This window comes from Leptodactylus fuscus, chromosome 1, assembly GCF_031893055.1.
Source record: "Leptodactylus fuscus isolate aLepFus1 chromosome 1, aLepFus1.hap2, whole genome shotgun sequence".
In the NCBI taxonomy this organism is placed as follows: domain Eukaryota; kingdom Metazoa; phylum Chordata; class Amphibia; order Anura; family Leptodactylidae; genus Leptodactylus; species Leptodactylus fuscus.
Genome location: NC_134265.1, coordinates 103,613,237 through 103,625,897, shown reverse-complemented (window position 1 = coordinate 103,625,897; position 12,661 = coordinate 103,613,237). Strand labels below are relative to the sequence as shown.

Below are 12,661 nucleotides of genomic sequence, written 5' to 3'. Positions count from 1 at the left end.
GCTGTCCTGCTGCTGAACTTGTTCCTCCCACCGTGTCTGTGATTGTTCCGGCATCTCAGCAGCTCGCTGGGACTCCATATTAATAAGCATATTCTTGGCGTTGATGATCTGCATGCTCCGGCACTCTCAAGCTGGGCTGCCACTGAACTTGTTTCTTGCATTGTGCCTGGGATTGTTCTGGCATCTCAGCACCTCGCTGGAACATCATATAGTGAGCGTGTTGTTGGTGTTGATGATCCGCCTGCTGCGGCGTTTCGGCAGCTGTCAAGCTGGCCTTCCGCTGAACTCGTTCCTGGAGCTGTGCCCATGATTGTTCTGGCATCTCAACAGCTCGCTGGGACTCCATATATTAATGTGTTGTTGGCGTTGATGATCCGCATGCTCCGGCAGCTCTAAAGCTGGCCTGCCACTGAACTTGGTTCTTGCACTGTGTCTGGGATTGTTCCGGCATCTCAGCAGCTCGCTGGGACGCCATATAATAAGTGTGTTGTTGACGTCGATGATCCCCCCTCAACTGCGCTTAAGATCTCTGTGACTTCTGGCTACCTTCATAGCTGTCGTCGTTTGCGACAAATTAGATTCTCTTTTTCCAGGCATGTTTAAAATTGGCAAACTGCCAATTTGGATGAAAGGTGTTTGCCCATGTTCCTCTGCACTGGAGTAGATCAGATAATATGCAAAGGTACTACACACTGAGGGTTAGAGTGTGTTTAAACAGAGATAACAGCCCTGGCTGAGATAAGGCTGCTGCTAAGAACTGTTTAATATAGTATGTGAACCTTAATTCATAACTATCATGAAACCATGTCATATACCGGGATAAAAAGTAACCTATATTTTAATAGAGGTTACAATCTATCTATGTGCCGAATTTCATTCAAATCCGTTCAGCCGTTTTTGCGTGATTGAGCAACAAACATGCAAACACACAAACTAGTATAATATTAGTATAAGTATATAGTAGAAAGGATTGTGCCAACTGAACACATTAAACCTAAAAGCACCAAGACATTCCCTACAACAATGGCTTGTCATTACCTTGGTGCCGGCAACTCTAGGGGTAATCTGCTGGCTTCACCATTGTTTAGAGATGGGGAGATACTGGATTGTGACGTAGAAGCAACTTGTGCACTGTCTCCTGCTGGCAATGAGTTGTAGCAAATATTAGTATCCACTCCTGGTGGTGGCGGTGCGAGACAGTAAGTTCCATCCGGCAACATGTAATAATTGTAATACGTAGAAGTCACAGAATCTATTAAAAGAAAAAGGGAAAGAAAAAAGGTATTCATCAGACATAACTAAAGGAGAATGACAGCATAATGAAAGGTGGTACATGTTAAAATCTACAAACTAAATGCAGGAATAATATATACAAAAAAGAAAGGCACTGGGTAAATCCACAACCTAAAGATAATTACTGTGTCGACATGACAGGACTATCAACTATCACAAAATATAAATTTTTATTTGAAAAATTGCAATCTAAAAATTATACAAATATAACACTGAACATGTAAAGGGGACTAAAACTGCCTAAGACAGAATATGTGAATGATATCTCAGAGAAAAAATACCATAGCAGCATGGAAGTCAATCATATTATATTAAGTATAAATAAATGTCAAAGAGACAGTCTCAAAAATACACAGATGTATAGAATAGCAACCAAACTCCAACATGTGCATAAGGATCTTGATGTACTAAGGGCTTTGTGAAAAGAAAATAGATGTATAAAGGCCTAGTATGGAATGTGAATAGTTCACACAATGACACAGTGTGGAATGTAAATGGTTAATGCAACGCCACAGCAGATGCAACAAGCGGATCTCTATGTACAAATGGAATGCCAAGTTTGTAAAAATGGAGACCTTACCACATTATGCGTGAAGGTCTCCATTTTTACAAACTTGGCATTACATACCACATAATGTGCTATCATTTACCATATCATATGTGTACTATATATTGGTATTGTTTCTTCAATGTCCTTTTACTTTTCTAGGAAGCTAGAAGGCTTATAAATTTAGTAGCAAATTCATAGATTTAAGAAAATGTCAAGATTCTGTTTTCTAGGGACCTATGCAGTTTTGAAGTGACTGAGGGGCCTAGATCATGGAAAAACACCCATAAATGACCCCATTTTACAGACTGTACTCCTCAAATTATTCAAAACCGCTGGCATTAAGTGGTTAAAGGAGTCGCCCCATTATGGACACTTATCGCCTATCCACAGGACTAGAAATAAGAGTTTGCTCACTGAAGGCCAGGGTGCTTGCGTGAGGCCGAGAGCGCTGCCGGAATTTAATGGAGCGATGATCATGCCAGCACACTGGCGCTCCAATCACAAAGAGGACTTAGGGCAGGAGTGTACAAATTCCAAATTTGGAGGCGTGAGTATGTGTGTTCAACCATTCAGCCTGACATTCTTTCAAAACAAGGCCCCACATAATATAAATGATGCAGCAAATATCATGGCGTATTAAAGTACCTGCAAAGGGGATGGGATTCTGGCTCGTCCCATCCATATATTGCAGAAAAATATCCACTTGTGTTTTTGTAAATCGCACCATGTGAAATAAACCTATGGAAACGCTGGAGTTTTTCGTACAAGCATAACTTAAAGTAGAAAGTTACTGGAATCCGACAACGCTCACACCGTATAGTCTACAGCCGAGCAGCAGTCTGGAACAGCTAAACGGGTGTCTGAATCCCACCAATATGAAAAAAATATATATATAAAAATATATATAATATTTATTTTTACAGCCAGTGCGTAACGGGCTACATGCGATGATTAGAGACAATGAAATGGATTTCAGTAATATTGCACCTAGCCATTTATCTTAAGCTAAACATATGTAAATACATCATACTTTTCTTCTTACTGACAAAGCTAAATCAGGTTGCTTAGACAGACTATTACCATCTGAGGCTTTTTAGGTAAAAGTGCATTTGGGAACAAATGATTGTGAGGTGGAAATAAAATACTTTCATTCCATGACTTTTGTGACAGGATAAACACCGGTTTTGCAGAGTGTGTCATATTAGGCCGCACAGAAGAAAATAATCCAATGCGCCCTCGCTGATTTCAGCTGAACTCTACACCAAATCTGAGGCTGCATATACATTTGCAAAAACACACACACACACACACACACAAAGGCTGGGATATTTGATACTGACACCTAAATCCTTTCTATGAAGGCATAACATGACAGCTGTCTTGAGGGAAAACGGCTAAATAACCCCCAGAATTTACTAAAATGTGAAATAGGGGTGCAGCATAGCCATATTAGATGGTGGCTTCTTAGTGAGCACTATTACACACCGCTCTCATCTACAGATTGCAGAATCTTCCTCGAGTACTTCAGAGCCATTATTAGTGTGCCCCAGGCTCAGTCAGCAATATAAGCAGACGGAAAAATAAAATTACAGTGCTGAAGAGATAACTTCAGCCTGAGACCACAGGGGAAAATATATGTATATATCTCCAGGCTTCTCACTTATATATAATTTTATTATCAATTACTTAATTTTTTTAAAATGTAGATTGTGAGCCCCAAATAGGGATCAGTATCTTTGTAGAATGGGAGGAAATCCACGCAAACATGGAGAGAACATACAAACTCCTTGCAGATGTTGCTTCCAGCGGGATCTGAGCCCAGGACTCCAGCGCTGCAATGCTAACCACTGAGCCATAGTGTTGCCCCTATTTTTTATTTTTTTTTTAATTTAAGTGAAGTCACCAATTCCAGCCATAGGCACAGAATGGTGTACAGTCATCCAAAGATGAAGGAGTATACATAAGCTTGCAACAGAATTCTGGACACACACTCAGCTTTGCAGGATATTTAACGGACACAAACACAGAAAGCCAGCCATTTACATAGAGATCAAGAGATTAATGTTAATGGTGTAAAAAATGTAACCTGAATGGAGCCTAAAGGTCACTGACTGAGGACAGGTTCTGCAGGATGGTTATAAAATCCTTAGGTATTCCTGTATCAGGCTGATGGACTTTGTCCGTTCACGGCACCAACGCTTAGGCCAGTGATTCCCAACAGGGGTGCCATGGGGCATGGGTGCCTCGGAAACCTGCCAGGAGGCTGCAACACTACCATTGGGAAGTTGACCACATGCCTTCAGGCAATATTATCTGCATCCTTAGAAAGCTTTTTTTTTTTTTTTTTCTGATGGTAAAAATTATTTGATAGGAGGTGCCCCAAAGAACTTTCTTTTCCTCTAGGGGTGCCCCAAGGCTTAAAAGTTTGGGAAGCGCTGGCTTAAGCACGTGGCTCCAAAACACACTAAACACAGAGAGTTCACTATTGACCAGGCCTACAGGATACCAAAGTCTAGACCCATCCTAGAGGAATCAAGGATGAAAGGTTGTAAGCACGCCCCATCTATTTCACACCTATACTCATACTCTGATATACATCAATTTATCTGTGGTCACAGTTTGCCGACTCCACCAGAGCCCCGTGGGATGTGGGATCAGCATATCAAGTACAAGGGGCCTTCTAAAAGTAATTTTGCTATACAGTTTATTCATTTGTCCAACATGTAACCTGGTATACCTAAATAGCACAGCACATTATCACCTGGAATGACTTACGGTATGTATCTACAGTATGCTAGTGTTAGGCAAGACAGCACTCGGGAGAAGTATATTATCTGAAGACCTATCAGTTTCCATAGACGCTGACGGGCTTGCAGGATGTTTAGAACTGAGCAACCTTGACACAAAAATAAATATCAAAGAAAAGCTATTTTCATCAACGTTAAAAGCTGCCAGCAACTGAAAAAGGCCAACAACAAAATGTGTGCACATAACAGCAAGCATACTGTTTTATCCACCCAACTTGTCGTGGATAGATAGGTTCTCCAAAACACATAAGCACACCAGGCTCAGATAAAATGAAGTAAAGGATATCTGGAGCATAACACAGCACCTCCTTATATCAAGGGGCATCTGCTGTTTTCAAAGGAAGCTTGCAGATCTCCAGAGTTAAGGACTGGAACCAACCTACTAAGCTTTATCTAGCAGAAGAGGATTAACTGGAGACCACCAGGACAACATGCCTGAATGGGGCAGATAGTAAGTGTGTATCATTTACCTGGAAGGCTAGCAATGGTCAGTTTTTTTCTTTACTCAGGTATTCTACTGAATGATACAAATATGATTTGATAGAAGAGAATGAGAAAAGTGCGTTACATAACACTCAAAGCAGAAAATCCGACCCGCCTGATTCTTCCTTTTCCCCCTGAACTCTGCTCTTGGGGAAAGGGCAGGACATGCCCACACATATTAGATAGTCGACAGATTTACTAAAAAACAGTGGCTTTGGCCAACTTACATCTCATATGCATTGTGACTTTTATGAAAACTAATGAGGTCTATTGACATTGTCCATGACTGTAATTAACTTCATTTTACGCTGCATTTTTCCCCAGATGAAGGAATGCTATGGCTTTTTATTACAGCATTCCTATAACATATGAACCCAGGTTAATGCCACTTTCATAGAAAGCAACAAAATGATAGACGACCTAGCATTTGCATACACGTATGACTTACAAACACAAAAGAAGGTCAAACGGCAGCTTCTATACGAGCCGCATGCCAGAATGTACATGATGTCCCATATTATTCTATGCTACAGTCCGTTTAAAGTATATACACAGCAATTCAGGAGCTTTCCTATTATTCAGGAACCAGCTATCTGAATGTATCAGTTATTGCCATCTCATCTAAAGCTGGATTTTAGAGCTATCTCCGTACAGCTGTAAATGCCATAGACTATTTAGATGATATTCATTTGGATGAAGGGCATTGTCTAACAAAAAAAAACAAGCCATTACAATGATGCAGATGTAGTTTAAGCGCATGGCTGTGTAAAATACACTAAATCTGTACTATTCCTTGCAGACAGACATCTGTATGACTTCTTCTAGTGCCAAGGCATAATAAAAGTCTAAGTAAAAAGCAGCTTGCGTGTGACAAACACAAATAAGATGTCTGGGAAATGGCCATTTATTTTTTCGCTTGGTGAATAAGTATTAGGAGGAAGCAGAAGACTGCTAGTGTGACATTACTGGCCAAATAAAAGGGATTAGGAGTGGGTGCTGCTCATAACAAAGACTAAAAGCCATCACAGCAAGCAGGGGGAGATTAAAAAGGCGGCTAAAACCATTAGATCTATTTTTGAGCAGTGCAAACTATACAGTTAACCACTCGAAATGTTGTGATATTCAGACACCGCGTGTCACTTTCAGTCATAAATGCGGCTATTCTATGCATACCTGAAAGGCTGCATCATTATCCACCTATGTAGTGAAATGGTAATGCAACGTGAGCTTGTAGTGGCTAAAGAAGGTTGAAAATTAAGTAAAAAAAAAAAAAAAAAAAGTACTGCCAGCGACGCATTATACACGTATTATATATAACTACAACAAATGTAGACACCAGTCAAAGCAGTCTTCAATTTCTATTCATTTATCCATTTTACCTATAGTGCCATACAGGCACTCATCCCCAACACCCACAATGGTCAGTTGTTTGTACGGGGAGCCAATTTACTAATTAGTATATTTTTTGGCACGTGGGAGGAAACTCACGCAAGCACATGGAAAACGTACATATCCCATGCAGATATTGCCCTTGGCTGGAATCAAACCCAGGACCACAAGCAATGCAAGGCAACAGTACTAACCACTGACCGCCATGCTGCCCTCATCAGTTGATACCTGGCCAAGAGGTGAACACTCAGCAAGCCAGGACGCACTGCAGACATCTTGAAAAATAAAGACTCAATACTGTAAATATTGAGTCTTTGCATAAACTTGATGTACTTGTCAATAAAAATTTTATGAAATGCTGAGAAACGCTCTTCAGTATGTGATAGAAACATCTGCCTTTTGCCCCACATCAGATGTACACTCTTGTGCATGGAGTTTGAGTTTGCAGCGGAACGCATTCTGATGACACTGAAGACCTGCTCTATAATCATCTGTGTCATTGGAACAGAATTAATCTGAAGCCCCCATAGACATGAATGCACAAGGGGGATGTACTCAGAAGATACTTGGAGTGACATCCTAGTACATTCCGCTGCAAACTCAGCCCCACAACAAAACCACACTCTGTCGTGTGCATGGGGCCTAAATGATCTAAAAACCCTGAAGAAGCAAACTTTATGAAAACCAAACTTTGAGCCACTACTGTAGAGAGGTGGATAATCCGTGCACTCACAGCAGGTAGAGATGGTAGTCTCTAGTTGCCCATGTCATGCTGCACCAAAAGATCATGGGATTAATGGCAAAATACAGCAAGGCAAATAGACAAAATTGAAAAATTAGAATATAGTATATACCGTATTTTTCGGACTATAAGACGCACCTAGGTTTTAGAGGAGGAAAATAGGGAAAAAAAAAATTTGAAGCAAAAACTGGTAAAATATTTAATATATGGGAGTTGTAGTTTTGCAACAGCTGCAAGGCCACATTGACAGGTGACCCTGCAGCTGTACGGAGATGCATAGAGCGTTTTTTTTGCGGGGCCAGCTGTAATTTTTAGTTATACCATTTTGGGGGATATCTATTGCTTAGATCACCATGTATTGAAAAAAAAACAGGAGGTGATTTAGAACTTTTATTTATTTCATATTTTTAAAGCTTTTTTTTTTTTTTTTTTTACTATTTTATTCCCCCCCGGGGGCTTGAACCTGCGGTCACTTGATCGCAAGTCCCATAGACGGCAATACAACTTTATTGCCGTCTATGGGACATTCTGTCTATTAGTATTACGGCTGGTCATAGAGACCAGCCGCAAAACTAATATAGCCGTGACAGGCCGGGGAGCCTCATTAGGCTCCCGGCTGTCACCCGAACAGGTCGGCTCCTGCGATATCGCCGTGCAGGAGCCGGCCTGCAACTTTACAGGTACGGGGCCGGTGGGGACCGGCCCCGGGGGAGAAGGGGCCACGGATACTGACCCGGCATCCGCTGTACTAGAGAGGCGGATGCCGGGGAGGGATAGACGCCGGGGCCTGAGACATCGCTACGATCCTCTGCCATGCATGAAGCCAGCGGCGGGGGCACGGAGGAGCCCCTGCTGGCTTCATGCAGGGCAGAGGAGCGCAGCGATGTCTCAGGCCCCGGCACCTGTAATGGCGTCTATCACTTGCCGGCTTCCGCCTCTCTATTACAGCGGATGCCAGGCGCCACCTTCAGACTATAAGACGCACCCTTCTTTTCCCCAAAAATTTTTGGGGAAAAAAAGTGCGTCTTATAGTCCGAAAAATACGGTAGTTATTTATAAAAGTGTGATCTATAGCTAGATGGAGGAGCATGGAAGGTGGTTTCCACTGGAGGTCATCTTTAATACACATTAAAAGGGTTGTTCCATCTCAAGGATCCTATCTATACTCCTAGTTTATGTGGATTTAAAACTTTTTCTAAACACATTGCTTTATCGAAATTGCTTTGTTTGGCTGCTATCTTAATTTATTCATTTCATTGTTTACACTGTGATTCCATAACCATGGACCTGGGGATGATCTTATCTCTCTGCCCAGGACAAGTGATGTAGTTCCCTACTCTCAGGGAAGGGGGGAGGGGGAGCTGAGTGCTCTGTGCTTGTATTTCTGAGCCATCTCCGGCTCTTCCAGTTATCAGTCGGCTAATTAAATTTTGCTGATAATGGCACATTTACTAAATCAGTCATCAGCTGACAATTATCACTCCCAATTATCCCATAAGCATACAAGTATGTGTGTGTTGTGACTAGGGCGAGCCAAAGTCAATATCTTCTAGCAGCTTATTTCTCCCGAGAACAATAGGATAGAGCAGTTGATGCACAACAGATTGCCAAATGGCCCTACCAAAATTTGGTGGGTTCAGCAAACAATCCTCTAGCAAGTAGGACAAACTTAAAAGATCAGATTGGGTTGACAAGCTTTCCTTGTTATCTCATGTGTTCCAGACTGTCAGTTTTAGTGAAACAAGACTTTACTAACCCAACAACCCAATTAAATACAACTGCCTTAAAACCAAATATACTCCTCAAATAAAACATTCAAATAAGATGACAAAAGCGAAAAACGGCACAAAACAGCAGCTTTTAAAAGAACATCTCCTAGGACTAGAAATAAAATATCCCACTTACTGTCTGCAACGCTTTCTGTCTCAGGAGTGGGAGCAGGTGCAACATTAGCTGCCACCTGAGAGGCCATCTTCTCATTTTGCGCCTTTCTGACAAGTGCAGCGAGTGGGTGGTCTGGATCGATAACCTTTAAAGGCTGCAGAATATAAAAATGTAAAGAAATTGCAAACAAATGTAAAAGAGACACCACAGAGTCATTCATTACACAAATAGATAACTGGCAACATTTAGAAACAACACATACATATACTAAGTCCTATGTTACACAGGCATTTGCTGAAAAATAACTAGAAAACTAAAGCAAGGAACACGCTAATATGCTATAGTGCTCACTAAAATATACAACACTATGTTAATAGGGTGGTACCTTTGTAATCTCTTCCAGTCTACTACAACGCTTTGAAGCAAAAAGACTTGGATGTAGGTAATCACTGTCTTCATCGTCGTCATCATCGTCGTCATCATCATCATCTCCTCCATCATCATGTTGACTATTTTTGTTGGTCATAGATTCTATAAGAACGATAAAAAAAATAAATAAATAAATGAATAAAAAAAGGATATTACACACAAGATATCAAACAGCTTATAAAACAATTAAAGGGGCTCCATCAGCAAAATTTTGCTGTATGAGCTCCACATATGCGTGAATAGCCTTTAAAAAGGCCATTCAGGCACCGCTAATCTTATTTTAAACGCCTGTCCCATTTTAAAAGAAATCTCTAAAAACGTATAGGTAAATCATACCTGAACGTGCACCCTGGGAGGTGATGCACGATCCGACGTCATCTTCTGGCACGCCTACCTCTTCTTTCGGCGACGCCCTCCGGTCCTGGCTCTTCCCAGGCTTCATCCTCATCCTCTTCCGGTGGTTCAAATCAGATTGGTTGAAATCCAGCGCATGCACAGTAGCGCTCCCTCCGAAGCTACTGTGCATGCGCCGGATTTCAACGAATCTGATGTGAACCGCCGGAAGAGGATGAGGATGAAGCCGGGGAAGAGCCAGGACCGGAGGGCGTCGCCGAAAGAAGAGGTAGGCGTGCCAGAAGATGACGTCGGATCGTGCATCACCTCCCAGGGTGCACGTTCAGGTATGATTTACCTATATGTTTTTAGAGTTTAATTTTAAAAATGGGACAGGGGTTTAAAATAAGATCAGCGATGCCTGAATAGCCTTTTTAAAGGCTATTCACGCATATGTGGAGCTCATACAGCAAAATTTTGCTGATGGAGCCCCTTTTAAGAAAAAAAATATCTATCTTTCAAAAGTAAAAAGGAGAACTTGGAATTCTCTCAACTGAGTAGTGGCACAACTCCCGCCAGTCAAGGCCTTTATTAGAATTGTTGTAGGAAATGCCAGTGTTGATAAATATCCCCAAATGAGAATTAAAGGTATAACCCCGCCCAAATCCCCTGGCAGTAGAAAATTTAGCATGTGCTGGAAGTTGCTAAGCACCATGGTGACTATACTGACTATTAGGTTGCAGGAAATCTATAAGAAGTCCAATACAATATATTAAAACTATAACAAAACAAAAAGTAAGAAGTTCATACTTTTTTGCTCTTCGTTCTGTTTTTCTGTCTGTGACGTGTAGCGCCCCTCTTTCATGGCTTTCTGGATGTGCTTGTAGTAAGGGTTGAGGTAGTGATCGAAACGCAAAAAGTCAAACTGGGAGTTTCGGGCTTGCTTTGCTTTTAACATGATCTCAAATTGAGCACCCTGCTTGCAGACAAAGTTAGCTGTGCGTTCTATAATAGCATGCATTTTTGCGGTAGGTGGCTGATAAAAAAAAAATAATAATTAATGGTTATTTCTCAAATCGCATTCAACAAAATTTTACAAATACATTGCAACAAAGCTAAAAGATTCCAAACTTATTTTATGTAGCGAATCTTTTTTTCATAAAATATTACTGTAGGTGGAGATAAATGTAGCAATATACAGTACTTTATTAAAGATGATATCCTCTTTCTAAATTTATTTGCCTCCTTCTGCCATTGATAAAATTGGTATAATAGAAGTCTATGGAGATGGAGAGTAGATCCTTAAAGCAGACACATCTGTGCTGATACTGTAGGAATTACCATCCAGTTTTTTTCCTGACATAATTACTCATTTAATTCTGTAGATGGCCTCATATCTTACTTAGAACATAGCCATAATATGTTCACATTTAGTGTTCCTGCAGCACTTTACTAAGTAGATAATAAATATAAAAAGTGAATTCATTCCACACTCACCAGTTCAACATCAGGTGGAACATTTAATCCTTCTGGTGCAATAAACGGTTCTTCACCGTCTTCAACATCACTCGAGTCTAAGAGAAAAGGCAAGTTAAAAGTTATAGCGAGTACCTCCATTATAAAATTACTTTTCATAAATAGGAGCGCAAGTGAAAATAAGGAGCTTTGCAATATATCTTAAGAAAAATGCTCCACACAGCTTTGTCAGCTGGTCTTCTCTAACATAGAAGACTATGGAAAGTAGTGGGAGGGAGGAGGCTGCTAGAAGAGACACACTGCAGTTGCTAAGCTCTGGTACACTTGACTTTGACCGTTCTTTTGGTTTAGGAGCAGCCACCTACTACCCCATCACTTCACAGACTTGTGTGTGCGGCTGGATACAAGTGTCATTGCAAATAAGAGTCCAAGAGAAAGTTGGGGGGGGGGGGGGTGCAACCCGACAAACGTTAACATTCTTTAATAAAATACATTACAGTGGGATCTTGTTTTTCAATTAAATTATCCCTCCAAGCATGGTCCAGTCCTCCTGGCCCATTGTTATCTTCCGGCAGAAGTCCCCGCTGAGGCCTCAGTGAAGGCCACACAACCTCACTTCCTGTGACATACCAAGGTCTCTTCTTGCGACCAATCAGGGAAAGGGATCCAGGAAGTCACAGCTGGCGAGGAGTTTCACTTAACCAGCAGAAGGTCCAAAGCGAGCTGGGAGGACACCGGAGCACAGATTCCCCCCACCACCCTCTATTTGAAATATAAAAGGTTTGCCTGGACAACCTCTTTAATGTTGGCCCTTCCAGTAACCAGAGGGTCAAGCTGCCAGCAATGGAACAGAGGGCCAATTAATATGGAGTTAAGTTTCTATTTTAATTCAGACAATTTCCAGGCATTTTATTTTTATTAATTAAAACTAGATTGGGAAAAAAGTGATGTATTTTACCATTTGTTTGGATTTTCTGATTGTATTTTATTTTCTGTACGTGATTTTGAGAGCTGCCATCTTGAGCTTTTCCTCTACTCTGTTAACAGCCTTTAATGATACAACAATGCTTTACAACAGAGTAGGAGATGACAACAACAAATGTTGTAATGTGCTTTTCTCACTGGGACTCAGAGTGCAGGGAGTGTTAGTGGCTGCCATATACAAGGATGTATCCCTCAGTACCCACAAGGGTCAGCTGTTTTAAAGAAAGCCAATTTTATCCATCAGAATATTTTTTGGCATGTGGGAGGAAACCACCACAAACATACAAATCT

General features: G+C 41.1%; 1 protein-coding gene across 3 annotated transcripts in view; it reads right to left on the bottom strand.

Moving 5' to 3' along the window:
• The window catches only part of SFSWAP (splicing factor SWAP), an 88,933-nt gene that overhangs the window by 62,706 nt on the left and 13,566 nt on the right, over positions 1 to 12,661 (bottom strand). For all 3 annotated transcript variants that reach the window (XM_075274865.1, XM_075274874.1, XM_075274883.1), the window contains 5 exons: positions 11,408 to 11,484; positions 10,721 to 10,946; positions 9,534 to 9,679; positions 9,170 to 9,302; positions 1,039 to 1,252 (listed from right to left, as the gene is read on the bottom strand). In XM_075274865.1, the coding sequence (XP_075130966.1) occupies positions 1,039 to 1,252; positions 9,170 to 9,302; positions 9,534 to 9,679; positions 10,721 to 10,946; positions 11,408 to 11,484 (796 nt within the window). The remainder of the gene's footprint in view (positions 1 to 1,038; positions 1,253 to 9,169; positions 9,303 to 9,533; positions 9,680 to 10,720; positions 10,947 to 11,407; positions 11,485 to 12,661) is intronic.